Here is a 14,992-nt window from a genome sequence, read left to right as displayed (position 1 = left end):
GGAACTCATTGAAATGACTTTTCAAAGCTGTGAAACACTTGGGAATTACTTTATTCAAAATAAAAATACATTGAAGCAAAGAAATTTTAGAAATAAAGATATTTGCAGCCTTCAGAAACAGTCACCCACTTATCTGGGCATACATTTTTCAACAAGGCATTTGAGATGCTTCCCCTGCTAAAAAAAAGGAGAGGGGGAGGATACATTTACAAAAACAAACCAACTTTGCTACCACTCTTTACAGTCAGCCAAAGATGGCAACACACTTTGAAAACCACAGATTTTGCTGCTTTTACGCTATTGTTTAGCTACTTTTATGGTATCCTGTGAAAATTTCAATGCACCTGGAAGGTATGAAAGGTGTTTATTGTCTTTATTTATTCCAACAGCATCCTGTATTCTAGCACACTTTGAAGTGGTTGGAATTTCCAGTTAGTAGTTTTAGCATGTGGCACATTGCAGCATTTGATCACAGGTATCACCAAAACCCACATTCTCAAAGTAGTATTTGTAGAAGGCTATATTCTCAAAGGTGACATTTTAAACTAAACTCAGCAGGCAAAACAAGCACAAATATGTACAGTTTCACATACCAGGGGATTATGTGAATTGCATCTTCTTTGGCATCTGTAAAAAAATACTAAAGTGCTTTTCAAATGTGTCTTCATTGATTAAAAGGACAGGTATTTTGTAAAAGTGATCAGTTGCACACCAACATCATTATGTTGTTTAAAGAGGCATTTCAACAGAAAGATAAATATTATCAGCACTTAATTTTAGCTTGTCAATTAAGCATAATTTTAAGATTGCCAGACAAATATCCCAACCCTATAGAATCTATTTATTCATTGGAAAATACAAAATTAAATTAAATAAAGTGCTTAATTCTCAAGTACTCTCAGGTTTTAGAGCACGTTCACTAGCCTTGGTACCAAAATCAACTTTTTATTGTACTAAGTTTTCAAAAACTTCATACCAAAAAACCAAACCCACAAGCCTATATAGTCCAAAGTTAACCTAATTAAATTGAAAGGCATTGAAAGTTCTCACAGAAAGAGTGGGATACCTCACCAACCAAATACATAATTCAAAAATTAAGGCACTCTGTTATTCAAAACAGGTAACAGAAAACCTTAATTTAAATGCAAAATAACTATCTTACAGTCTTTGTTAGGCACTACCTGGCTTTTAAAACTTCAAGGTTAAAAGTGACAAAACCAGACATTAATTTAAAGCTGAAAAGTTGTCTCTTCTACAATTTAAGTTTTGTTTCTACTATGGAATACCCAATTCCAAATTACATTCAAATTCACATTCCAGTCTTGGAAACTTGACATCAGGAGGACTCCAAGTATTCTCTACATCTCCAGTGAGGGGGAAAAAAGTCTTTAGAAGAGTACGTAATAACTTAATTAATGTGATATGAAATTCTGATAGATCAAAAGGAGTGTAAAGAGATTAAAGAATTATTAAGAACAACTATTTAAAGGTTAGTTGTTACATAGCCCCCCAAAAGATCACTTTCCATGTCTGAAATACAAGGCAAGACTGAGTGTCCTGTTCTGAAACAATTAACATGAGGTTTCCTCAGCAGCTGTTTTGACAGTGGTTAAGAGTATTAAGATTCTGTATGTGGAAAAAGTACTGGTACACTAATGCTGCATGAACTACAGATTCTTTTACTCTATGTGGAAGATAATAATGAGAGACCCATCCTCCTGTTCCTGCTAAATGCATAAGCAGTACCTGTACTGCTGTAGTGATGCCATATTTGAAGACTCCAGTTCCCAAAGCCAGAGGGAAGTACTGTCCACGCTGCCTGTGGATGAAAACCCTGAGCACCAGCCCCGACTTCAGGACTACACACTGCAGACTGTAGTGCTTTCCCCAGTGAGCTGCTGCTGGTCCCATCCAGCCTGCAGCCAGTGCTGCCATGAGGTAAACAATGAATGCCAGAGGCAGCACAGATGTCTTGAATATGTTTGGCACCAGAGAGAATGGAGTTCTGCTGTTCCTTGTTAGAGAATTCCACTCTTGTTTGTATTCTGAGATAAAACATCTGCATCCTGATGCTGCACACTCATTCCATGTTGAGAATATGGCATAGTCAAGGACTCCTTTGGTCTCAAATCCTGGCTTTTCCACCTTGGTACCTGCTTTTTTATAGTGAGCCCTGAATCTCAAGGATATTTGGATCTCATCTACTACACCTATAAGTTAGTTACAAAAAACAATCCTCCAAAGTTAAAAGTAATGGAATTTTGTAATTTCCAAAAAGTATAAGTAATTATTTAAGCTCAGTTATAACCTTTCTTTTCACAGAAAATGCTAACAATTCATTAATATTTTTAATATTACATGATGTGCTTCACTCCTTTGGTAAATGAAATGTTTATGTGTGGCTTTCACAATTTTTCACAATTACTATTTGCCAGAACAGTAACAAATGTTTTGGACCATTCTCCCATAATCAACATTTGACAAACTGACCATAATAGGCAGAGGTTAAGCCCACCAAGTTTTAATATCAAATTAAAAACTATGCTGTCAGTTCATTTGTGGAATGCAACAGCTGACAAAAAAAAATCTTTCCAGAAGGCTAAATGGATCATTCTCACTGACTAGGAAGGCCTAAGCAGTTGGGGTTATTTTCTGGAAAGAAAGTAACAAAATAAGCTGGAAATAATAATAATAATAAAAAAGAAAGAAAAAAAGAGAAAAAAAAAAGGTGTATTTTAAAAGTGCAGTATTTCTTTGCTTAATCTTTTTTGACACTGCATCATTTCTTCAAAGCTATTATGTTGAATGGACATGGAGCTAAAGTTAGACCAAACCTTCCCTCCATAGATGGCTTTGCAGCATTTTCAGGGTACATAAAGGTAAAACTTTGCATAAGACTTGAAAAAATCAAGAACAGCTCCATTTTTGCCAACTGCTCTCCCATGCACACACGTTTACCTAAAGAACAATTAGAAGAGAAATATTACTGGCTTTATACAGTTGACCTCTTTGTTAACACACATGTGCTACCACAGCCCAAAAAAGGCTCAAACTACTATTAAGCTATGACCTCTGAAGCTCTGGCCCCCTGTATTTGAGTCTAAGCCTTGCTCAGCAGTACTAGTTCATATTAACAACATTTACATCCAAAGCAAAAGTAGTATCAAAGGACAATTCATAATTCCTGTCTAGTGACTGGCTTCTTAGGAACCCAAACCATTTTGCAAGACACCAACTGGGATAATAAATCTATTTCTATAATTGGTCCTATGTACAACTTTTACATCTCTCACTCCCAATGCCCTACACTTGAAACACCACCACCCACCCAGCTAATGACTCCATGTGGATTATCTTACCCATTCCAAAAGGAATGAATGACTCTTTCTTTATTAGCTGGCCATTTTCATCCAGAAATCTTGACGGCTGAAATTCATCTGGTTTCTCCCAAATGTTTGGATCTCTGTGTACTGACCACAGGTTGGGCACAATCACACTACCCTTAGGAATAGTATATCCCTGGAGCACTTTAAACAAAAGCAGAAACAGAGATGTGACAAGTTGCTAGAAGGAAACATAGGAAAAACAACAGTAAAAAGACAACAAGAGGATGTCACAAAAAATTGTATCAATCCCTAGATGTCGGCTGCAAATGTAGCAAAAGCTGAAGGCAAAGGTGATCTCTGCTACCCTGCTTGAGTCAGAATCACACAAGCCTGAGCAGCTGGAAAGACACCAAGTTACACCAACAGCTTCTGCAGAGAGAAGGAAGCAGCAGTTGTCAGAAATGCACTCTGCAGCACCCCAATACTGTGACCCACTTTCCTCCTGCTCCTGTGCTGTCACAGAGCCCCACCACAGTCAAAGGATGGACTTTGAACTGTTGTGACACAAGAGTTTTGAAATTACTAGTCTCATTTCAGCTTGCTGCACCTCACTCCCCTGCAAATCAAAACATTTAGAAAAGCTGATCAATTCAGTAATAGGTTTAAAAGCTGAGTATTGCTCTCTCACACTGACTTTGGCCAGGGCTCAGCTATGTTTATGAAAACACATAGCTGAGTTGGGAGGTGCTATTTCTTAATGCTTTCTGTACGTGTGGAGGTCAGTGGTGTAAGCCTTTATCAAACCAATCACTCTAAACTGATGTTTTCAGACCTCTGTGTCAGAATGCCAAGAACAGCTCTGCTGCTTCAGGTACAAAGCTGCAGTCTCAGCTGCCAGCTATGGACTCAGCACATTAGTCAATACATGCTGACTCCCAGAGAAGAAATCACTGGAGATTAGAAAAACTGCTGGATGTCAGGTCAGACATGCTGCTTACACAGAGAACTATGTCAAGGCCTCCTGCTTCCTAGAAAGGACATTTACATATTTGTTTTACAGGCCTAATACGTAAATGAGGTCTTTGCAAATTATCACTAGATAACCCATCACATCTTCAGCCCCAGAGGAAATGCTGTAGTAACAAGTCTCTAGAAATGCTTACCAGCAGTTTCTGAGGCCATTCGAGGAATGGAAAGGGGAACAACTGCAGTCATCCTCTGCACTTCCATAATGGTTGCCTCTGTGAAGGGCATTTGAGCCTTGTGAGCAAGAGAGGGAACTTTGTCACGTCCCAGAACTGCTTCAATTTCTGCATGAACTTTCTCTATTCAAAGGGAGCAAGAAAAATAAAGAAGTCAAAGGACATAATATGTGGGAAGACATAATCTCAATTTCATCTGACTGTGCTTGCTTCACTGTTTACTTAGATTTCTCAAAATTACTTCAAGATGTTATTCCTAGCTGAAACAGCTATGCCAACATTAGCCTTAGGAACAGACTCAGCCAAGGAGAAAACAACCAAGCACAATCTTGACAAGAGTCAAGAGTAAAGCTACTGAGCTGACAGACATTGCTAGCACTGCAGTATTGGAAAAATACAGGAAAAGTCCTGCTGCTACTCCAAATGTATTCATAATCTTACTTTAGGAGTTTAATTATACAGTCATTTGAACGATGGGAAGATCAAGCTTCTGCTCTGCAATTAAAAACTTGAACAGTGAGAGAACTGTGTGCAGTGTGTGCCTGAGCATGAAGAGATGGGAAAGTTTTTCATGCAGTTGCTTTAGATACTTCATTCTGGAGCAGGAATTCTGGTGCTGTTACTGCAAGCACTGAAGTCATTTAACTTCTTAAGGCCATTTCCTACTTCCTATTCACAGAACCTAAAATCAGGTATTTCCCATTTCCCCCAAAGGCTGCAGCAGTGCTCCTTTCCCTTGCAGCCCTTCTGCAAAGTCAAAAAAATTCATGAGTTTATCAACTTTCTCATTCATGAGGAGCAAAAAAGATCAGATTATTTCCTTGCCCCTTTCATTTCTTTGTATGCTGAAGCCTCAGCATACAAATAATTCTCTTCACAGAAGTTTCCAAATTCAGGACTTGCTTCACCAACATACATACAGGATGATGTGCCTTTTCTTGCAGGTAACTTACAATCTGGCTACACCACAAAAGACAATCTTGGAGAAGGAGACCTCAAAACTAACCTTTATTCAATAATAATAAAAGTCAACTTTTATTTTTACCCTTTATATCCTGCATACTTTGTGGTTGTTCCACTTGCCTTTTCCAACTAGGCTGCTGATATTCTGAGTTTTTGCTCTTTTCTCTCCTTAACAGTGATACAAGATTAAATAAATCAACGCAAAAAACCTCTCCATTTCCCGAGCAGCATCCCCACTTGCTGCCTGAACTGCATCTGAGGAGCCGCTGCTGCCACCTACTGGGTTTGCCCCAGAAGGAAAGCTCATGCATGAGGAACATTGAAAAACACAAAAAATACAGCAAGAGACGTGCTGACGGTGTGACTCTCCAGTACTTTCTTTGTGGGGAAGAAAGTTCTTTCTTTACGTTCTATTAGGGACCTATCGTAGCCCTATATTCAGGCACGTATGTTCACAGTAATATAAATAAATAAATAAATAAAGTTTTCAATATTAAAAAACTATATAATGAGACTGTCTCATACCGAATGTCACATCAGTGCTTTATCCTGAACTCATTTGTTCATTGTTTCTAAAAATATGAGGAACTACACAGAGAGCAGCCAAAATGCTGCTCACATTTTCAGCTGCAAAATGTAAACTCCAGCAGCCTCTGCAAGAGCATGTTATTTGAACTGTTCCACAACTTTTCATATTTTTAAAAATCTCAATGATCTTCAGAAGTCAAGGACCAAAACAAAGTCAGGGAACAGAACAAACCAAATACTCCCCATGGCTTCACCATATTGTCCATCCACATCATTCTCTATTTCCGTGTAAAAAGCAAAACCTTTTTCCACAGAGAAAAATACTTTTTTTCCTCTGATAGCCCTTAGTTTCCTTTCCATGACTGCAAGCAACTTTTGCTACTTCTAAAGGAAACATAATTCCAGTATTTTCTCTAGGAAGGAAATACATTTAAGAGAAATGTATTTCCAGGAATAAAAAAGGGGCCCATACACAGCTCCAAGGCAATCAGGATAAAAGGAATGGGATATTAAAAGTGATGCAGTCTGAACTACTGAGCATATTTAGATTACTTGACAGGAGCCACAACATAAGGGGAAAGCAGAGAGGTAATAAAATTGTTAGAGATCAGCAGAAAAGTGAAAATTGACTAGCACATACACATACAGCACCAGGCAGAAGGAAAAAAAGTTAAAAAAAAACAAACACAAATCTCTTCTGGACTCCATTTGTGTAATTTAGAATGTATATAATCCATGTAAGTGCATATCAAGTCAAGCAGTGATAACAGACAGCATTAAAACAGAAGAATAAGCCTGTGCAATAAAAGTTTACTTCACATTTGTCCCCAGTGAACTCTCTCCCTGTTTTGCAGTTTGTTTGACTTTGTGCAATAAACTGTGATCTTGACCTATTTGAAGAGATTTTTCCAAACAGATCCAACTCAGGGTAGATGAGACTACCACCGGTCATGACCCACTTAGTTTTGAAAAATTCCAAAACCAGAGATTCTGTTAACTCTCAGGGCAATCTGTGTCACTCCTTTGCCACGCTGACAGGGCAATTTCTTTTCCTGGTATCTGATCAGAATTTTCTTACAGAAGGTTGTTTCCACTGCTTCCCTTCCCTCCACAGCACACCTCAGAGGAGACTGCCTCCATCTTCTTAACATCTTTTCATCAGACAGTAGTAGATAGCATAAGGTTTCCCCTCAGTCATCCTTCTCTAACACTGAACAAGACCAATTTGTTCTGCCTCTGTCTGTGTCCCCCCATCCCTCATCATCAGCAACCCATCCAACTGCCCTGAGCACTGATGAGGAGAGGCCCTCTAACAACACTGGCAGCTGGTGCTGTGCATTTGTGCAAATCCAGTTTGCTTAAGCTGTTTCTGATTTGATCCTCCCCTACAGCAGGTGGTGTTTTACTTCCCCAGACTCTGCTGCCAGGTCCAAGAACCTCGCTGCTCAGGGAGCCATAAAAGCAGACCTTAGCACTATGGTCTTCACACATCTTCTATCACTACTACAAGCCTGGAATGTCACAACTGCCAAACTTTTTCAAACATGTTAAAGTTCCCTGGAATTGCTTGGGAAAGATAAAGTTGTCCCAAACCAGAAGAAATTCACAGGTTAAAGGGCTATTTAGCTCTTAATATATAGCACTAACCCAGAAATCATCATAGAACAGCAGGATAGAAGATGCCTGATTACACACCAGCCTTTCAATTCACACATACAACACAAACTGCTGGCTCTCCAAATGATTCCTTCGCTGTTGCTGCTTGCTTCTGTTTCTGAGCATCCATCTGGAGCTTTACAGTCTGGGATAAATCACTTACAATAAAAGTAATCTCACCTTGTACTTCAGGGTAAAGAGACATGTAGAGCAGACACCACAGCAATGTGTTGGAAGTCGTATCAGTGCCGGCGATGAAGAGATCCCCGATGATAAAAAACAGGTAATCATCATTGAAACTGCTCTCCTTGTTGTTCTTCTCTTCCTCAGCGTGGATGAAATACATATCAATGAAGTCCCTGGGATTTGCTGCATCCAGTGTGTCCCTGTGCTGGGCAATTATTCTCTTCAGAAAAGCAGTGATGTCCAACTCGGTTTGCCGGAGCTCGCGGAAGGGCCCAAAGGGAAGGTAGTAGAGCCAGGGACAGATGTTGACCAGGATCATGTAGCTGTTCACACTCAGCTCCAGGGCACGGGCCATGTTCTTCAGCATCATCTTGAACTCAGCATCTTCGTAGTTAAAGCGCTTGCCAAAGGCCATGGAACAGATAACATTGGACACCGCGTTGCGAATGATCGGGAAGGGATTAAATGAATCCTTGCCGTGCTTCAGCATCTCCTCCTTTACAAAGTTCAGCTCCTCAATGATTTTAGGCTCTAAGCTGTGTCTCCCTACTCCAAAATGACGCAGTGTTGATAGAGAGAATTTCCTCTGTTGCTTCCACACAGGGCCATAAGGCGCAAAAATAACGCCTGAAAGAAAAAGGGAGAGACTGAAACCAAAATGCCCATCTTTCAATTAGAAATAGTTAGCCATGCCTGCAACCCAAGAGCCAGAAAAGAGGGAAATGATACACAGCAAACCTCTCCCAAGCACCTGTCTAGGAGCTAAAGGAAAAACACAAGGTTCTTTATCATAGCTTTTGGAAATCCTGTCCCTCCTTTTCCTCATCACTGAAACAAATATCCAAGTTACATCACTAGTTACATCACTAGTTTCACTAGACTTTGCAAGAAACAAATAGATGGAGAAGAGGGAACAGTTAGTCTGGGATATATGTTAGATACATCCTTTTCTCCCCAATATCCTGAGATATGAACTTCTTCAGCAAGGCATAACAGAAGACATTAAAACACAAATTGATTTGCATTTTTCCCCTTCGTGTTATACAAACTTTTTGCCAGTGTGTTTATTACAAGCAAGCTTTATCTTTAAGTTGTAATAAAAATACAGGATACTCACACTGCAAGAAAACTGGGAAGGTGAAAGCACGTTCAGGGACACTTGGCAAAATCCTGCTTGATAGGCATCTCAACAGTTTTGATGCCTGCAGGCACTTGTTCTAGATGATTGAGTCATTAAGAAACACCATCTAAATTAAATCCCAATTACTCACTTTCAAACAGAAACATCTCTTATGTTGAATTAAAAGACCACACCAAAGACACCACAGGGTAACAAATACACAACCTGCAATTTCTAATGTACTCCATGGTTAACCAGAGAAGTTTAGTCATCAAACATGATCTAGTTCTGGATTTGTTCTTCTAGTAAAACGATACCGCTTTTTAAAAATTTTTTTTTCTGGAAACAAAAAGTTACTTTGTAAAAGCAACATCAGTTCTTCATCTGTCAACTGCAAATCTTAACCTTGAATTTAAACAGAGAAATGGTCATAACAAAATAGAAGCAGTACATTAGTACTAGAAGATGCATCATGTTTCAATACTTAACATTACTTACATTTCTACTACAAGTTAACGTTCCAAGTTCTTAATGCTCAAAGAATACAAACACATGACCTAGCTTCAAACGTCCTAAATAAGAACATTAGGAAGAGTCAGGACAAGCTCAGAATCAGCTGAATTTCATCTTCTCTGCATGAAGACATTCCTCAGGCAATCTATTCAAATGTCCACTTCCTGGCCCTTCAAAAAAACAGAACCAAAATCTTTCCAGATTTTCTCTCTCAACTGTTTCCTGTTAGCACTAGTGTCCTCAAGTAGGTTAAGTGAAAAAACGGGAGTATTTGGGGCTGGATTTGGCCAAGAACCAACCTGGGTTGAATTTGGCCAAGAACCAAGAACCCTGGGTCTCCAGGCTTTGTGGCTGGGTTGCAAAAGAAACATCGATTTCTTAGAACAAAACAAAATTATCACTGTTTCTATCCCACAACAAATATCTCTAAAACAGACTATGCACCCACAGTCTCTTCCCTTTTTTGGGGGGGGGGTTAGGAAAATTAGTTTCAGGATCCAAATACTTTCAATAAAACAAAACAGATCTATTGTCTTGAATGTAAAAGAGACTTGCCTAGGCCCACGGAAAAGCTGACACCAACAACAAATGTCCTCACACACAGTGAGCCTCTCCAGCAATCAGCAGAGAGCATCGGTGTTTTCTGATGTCCCCAAACCCCAAACTGCTGCAGAATACTAACAACTCATTTGTAAATTGGGAAATAATTACATAGAAGACAGATTAAGGAAAAAGAAGAGCATAAAGACAGAACAACAGAGGAAAGAGAAGAAAGCAAACTCTCAACTGCATCCCTAGCAATCTACAATAATCAGTCCTTTGCTGATTTCAAAGAAAATCTGCCCGCCTTAAAAAGCCAAGTTACTCAGCACAGACATCTCTACTCTTTAAAAAACCACAAACAACAAAAATAACCTCCCCTGTAAAGAAATTAAAGCAAAACAAAACAAACAACAACAAAAAAACCCTGAAGGCCATACAATAATAAACTCTGAAGCAACAATAACCAGGACTTCATGCTCACTACAGAGGCCAAATTTCTATGAGCTGATAATGAAACCCTTTCAACATAACCAACGAACTCAGAAAACCAGAGAGTTCATTTTATTCCCCCTTTTTACACAAAAAAAAAAAAAAAAAAATTAAAATCCTCACAAGAAGCAAAGGCTTACTTACTCTCCTCCATCCCCCACATTTTTTACTGCTAGCTCTAGTGCTGCTACAGTCCTGGGAACAATGACAAACACAGCACTCATGACATTTAAAAACATTCAAATTCTGTGTTGCCAGATGTCCACATGTGGATATGCACAGGGCAGGGCTATAAAGGCAGACAACCCCTCTGACTCCATCTACTCTGCAGATTCAGTCTTTGCTACCACTCGAAGCTACAGAATACAAAAAACTAAAATACTAAAATCAGACCACAGAAATGTCTAGTTTCTCCCCGGTCTACTACTTCTCTTTCTGCAAACATATGTGATGATGAATTCAAAATTAAGAATTGACTGCTACCTTCTCCCTTAAGTTCTTATGGCATTTCCTATCCAGCCAAGGCCTCCCTCACTTGCTAATCAAGTTGCTGAAATGTAGTATTTGCCATTTCTGATACTTCTACCTGCTCTCCCCCACGCACTTTCTTTTCATCTTACCTGCAATAGAACCACACAGCTTCCATTCCATACCTGGCAGGGCAGCTCAAGGTAAAGACAAAACTATACCAGCAAATGTAGCTCACAAGAAAATGTCTCTAAGTTCTCACCACAACAGCTCACTTAGAGAATGAAGGAACCCAAAGAACCCAAGGACATGCAGGAACCCAAAATGGACACTAAACCTCCCAGAGCTGTAGTACCCAAATTCTGAGAGGTAGAGCTGAAGGAGTAAGGGCTCATCCTGCCCTTGTTTCCTTTCCTAGGACATACCAACACAACTGCTGCTGTCCTGAGCTGCAGAAACATCTCACCCACAAACCCCTGAAATTATCACCCAAACCAATCTTAAGAGGCCTCCAGTTTGAGTGCTGTAACCTGTCTGCCTCCCCCACAAACCACAGACGGAAAAAGCAACACTTTGTGTTAGCACAAACACAGCCTGGCAGAGGCTCAGTCATCTCCTCATGCCACCACCAAACCCAAGGCAGCACAGGGACAGCACCTGCAGCTTCCACTGGCATTTGGAGAACCAGCTTGTGGGGGGCAGTGGCCCCACTGCCCACATTCACCCTTTGTGCACTCAGAACACACCAGCCCTGTGGTTCACTCTACAATATTCCTGCATCTGGGGCAATCCAGCATGCTGCTAACATGAGCACCTTGGAACAGCTGGGGATGTTTTATGGGCAGCCCTGATGCTGCAGTCCTCATGCCTATGGTGACCTTACAGATAAAACCAAACCCAGAGCAACACAATGTCCCTGCCACAGCGCAACACAGACAGGCACTGTCCCTGGGCTTGCCTGCAGCATGCTCTGGCTGTGGACAACAGGTTCCTGCTACGTCCAGCTCTCCTGGAGCACCCACTGGTGGAAGCTGCCAGCTGCCCTGGCTACTCTTCATATTCAAAAAATCTGATAAGGAACAAGATACATATGAAATTCACAGCATTAAAGGGAAAAAAAAATCTAGCCTGAACATGTGGATTTGCAGCACTGCTAAAATTATCTAACTCCTCTTCCCCTTTCCTCCTCCAGTTCTTCATGAAGTACTGTACCTAAAAATACTCACGCACGATAACAACTTGCCAGTAAGATCTGTCTTGGAACAATATCATTAAAACAACACAATTCATCTTTTTTTTATTCTTTAAACTGATTTCAGCAATGGTACCTGATGCCATTTTTATAAACATGATCTAGGTTCCTCACTTTCTTCTCTTTACTAGGTCAATTCTGGTATAGGGGAAAAAAAAAAAAAAAAAAAAGAAAAATGTTTCATGCACTTAAAAACCAGATTTCCCTAGCCCTGGAAAAAAAAAAAAAAAACTACATCTCACAACAAGCTAGCACACTAACAAGCCTTCTGGGGTCCACCTCCTAAACTGAAAAAGGTAAGTATATTTCCATAAACACAGAGATCAGTAATGACCTAAAAACTAAACATGAAGAAATTCTACCTGCAGTATTGTCAGCACTGTTTAAACTCCTCATGCTTTTTTCCTACAAAAACTAGTAACTCTCCTTTGGACTTAAAAAGAAAAAAAAAAAAGACAACCAAACCCAAACATGCTCAGTAAGTTTTGACAAGCAGAATAACACATTTGCAAATATCTCAGCAACAGTACCTTGTACAGAGGCAGCGCAGAGTGCGCGGCCATGGGACTCTGCAGAAGCCTGATCTCTGCCACTGCTACCTTGGTAAGAGCTGGGGGAGTGCTCAGTTTCATACCACTGCCCAAGTACTTGAAATTTCTTCCCCTCACACAGCCAAAATCAGAAAGGTGACAGACCAGCTGTGCCTTAAAGCCCTGCACAAATGGCAGCCACAGAAACAATGAGGCTGGAACACACCTCGGAGATTGATTCCAACCCATGACCAAACACCACCTTGTGAATGGGACCATGGCACTGAGTGCCACATCCAGCTTTTCCATAAACACCTCCAGGGATGGTGATTCCACCATGCCCCTGTGCAGTCCATTCCACTGTCAAACCACCCTTTTTGTGAACAAATTCCTCCCAATGCCCAACTTAAACTTCCCCTGGTGCAACTTGAGGCCATTTCCTCTTGTCCTATCCCTTATTACCCAGGAGACCAACCCCGCCCTGGCTACAAGCCCTTTGCAGGCAGTTGGAGAGAGAGATAAGGCCTCCCCTTGAGCCTCCCCTTCTCCAGTCTAAAGCAGTCCAGCAGCTCCCCAGTCCCGTTACTGCACACAGAGCTAAAGGCTCCCCAGTCCCGTTACTGCACACAGAGCTAAAGGCTCCCCAGTCCCGTTACTGCACACAGAGCTAAAGGCACCGGGCACTTCAGCCACACAGAGACGCTCTGTGGTGCACGGCACCGCACTGCGAACTTCGCGGGGATGCTGCACCTCAAGGCAGGGCGAGTTTCTCTCTGTCAGCAGCACGGCGAGGGACACAGGCAAGGAGCAAAAAGCAAACAAACAGTTCAGTCCACAATGCGTGGGACTTATTTATAAATTCGGAAGAGGAGCCCCGGTCCCGAGCAGCCCCCGCTCCGCATCACTCCCAAGCATCAGCCCGGCCACCTCCGGGCGTGCGGCAGCTGCCCGGGCGGGTCTAGGGGTGCCCCGGGCGCTTACCCTTGTGGTGGGTGATCATGAGGACGATGGGCACGGAGGGCCGGTCGCTGAACACCTCCGCCTTCTGCACCAGCGCCTCCCGCACCGCCCCGAAAGTGTTGAGGATGATGAATGGGCGGCTGCCCACGAAGAGCCGGAAGATGCTGCCGTACATCTTGGTGAGGCCGGTGAGGAAGACGTGGGGCGAGAAGGCGGGGGAGAGCCGGTCGCCCTTCACATCCACCGCCCACCTGCGCAGCAGCGGAGGCGGCAGAAGGGCGAAGGCGAAGTTGCCCACGAGCGGCCAGGGCGCGGGGCCCGGCGGCAGCCCCGACAGCGCCCGCGGCCAGCGCCGCAGCAGCCAGTAGCAGCCGAGCCAGCACAGGCCCACCAGCAGCAGCTCAGTGGCCGTGGGCGGCCGCAGCAGCCACGTCCGAGCTTCCGTGCTCGTCCCCGCCATCTCCGCGGGCAGCGGCACCGCCGGCCTCGGCTCACCGGAGGCGCGTAGCGGTTTAAGATGGCGGGGGCGGGCGGGAGGCGAGGCCGGCGGCGCCCTGACCCCGGCCCGCCGGGCCTGTGGGCGGGGAGCGGGCCCGGCCCCGACACCGCCCCCGCGCACGGCACGGCGCGGCAGAGCCCCGGTTTGTAAAGCGTTGAACATTAACCGCTGTCCTACTCGTGGGAAAAAACCCCAAAAAAACAATTACACCAAAAGTGAGCGCTCCTCCCCACCCCCCCGCAGGACTTGCTTTCAAATGCTCCTTAGGCAAATGTCTATTTTTTTAGCTGTTTAGGAGGGAAGGAAATGCAGATGGATCCTTTTTCCCCGTTCCCAAACACAAAAATCCGGCAGTTCGAGGGAATACACCGAAACTTTCTGTTTCCACAGCCAAGGACGAACCTAGAACCACATCCCAGCTTTAGGTCCCCTGCTTAGCAAATGTAAAACAGCACAGTGAGGCTTCGAAGAGAGGCACTTAAATTTTAGAGGAAAAAGACATGTAGCTCTCCTCCTTTCCCTCAAATAAAATAGTAATAAAAACCTCAAACACAGACACAAAAATCCAAACCACACCCAAACACCCCAATCCCCCACACCCACCCAGAAGTGGTGTTGAGGGTAACTTCCCCCTCCCTCTAGTAAACACCTGAGTGCACTCTTCCCAGCTGATCAGCAATATAAAATTTAACCCCCAAGAGGTAATTAGACATCATAAACTGCCACTGTCTGATCTTCCCAATAATTTACTGCAATA

At 42.5% G+C, this 14,992-nt stretch overlaps 1 protein-coding gene across 1 annotated transcript; it reads right to left on the bottom strand.

Moving 5' to 3' along the window:
* Positions 1-28: 28 nt before the first annotated feature.
* LOC131556588 (cytochrome P450 2U1) lies at positions 29-14,196 on the bottom strand. The gene is made up of 5 exons (XM_058803294.1): positions 13,758-14,196; positions 7,856-8,488; positions 4,490-4,651; positions 3,360-3,527; positions 29-2,958 (listed from the first exon to the last, which is right to left on the bottom strand). The coding sequence occupies exons 1-5, from the start codon at positions 14,194-14,196 to the stop codon at positions 2,780-2,782; spliced, it is 1,581 nt and encodes a 526-aa protein (XP_058659277.1). The 3' UTR covers positions 29-2,779.
* Between the last annotated feature and the right edge of the window lie 796 nt (positions 14,197-14,992).

The sequence above is a fragment of the Ammospiza caudacuta genome, chromosome 4 (assembly GCF_027887145.1).
Source record: "Ammospiza caudacuta isolate bAmmCau1 chromosome 4, bAmmCau1.pri, whole genome shotgun sequence".
Taxonomy (NCBI): Eukaryota; Metazoa; Chordata; class Aves; order Passeriformes; family Passerellidae; genus Ammospiza; species Ammospiza caudacuta.
The sequence above is the reverse complement of the archived record's forward strand: the minus strand, read 5'-3'. Positions and strand labels throughout refer to the sequence as shown.

Excerpts from the sequence above, each read along its gene's own strand:
- LOC131556588 (XM_058803294.1), bottom strand. The coding sequence starts at position 14,196 with ATGGCGGGGACGAGCACGGAAGCTCGGACGTGGCTGCTGCGGCCGCCC. Across the intron at positions 8,489-13,757 it reads CATGATCACCCACCACAAGG|GCGTTATTTTTGCGCCTTAT; the intron begins GTAAGCGCCCGG and ends TTTTTCTTTCAG. Across the intron at positions 3,528-4,489 it reads AATGGCCTCAGAAACTGCTG|TGCTCCAGGGATATACTATT; the intron begins GTAAGCATTTCT and ends TTTTGTTTAAAG.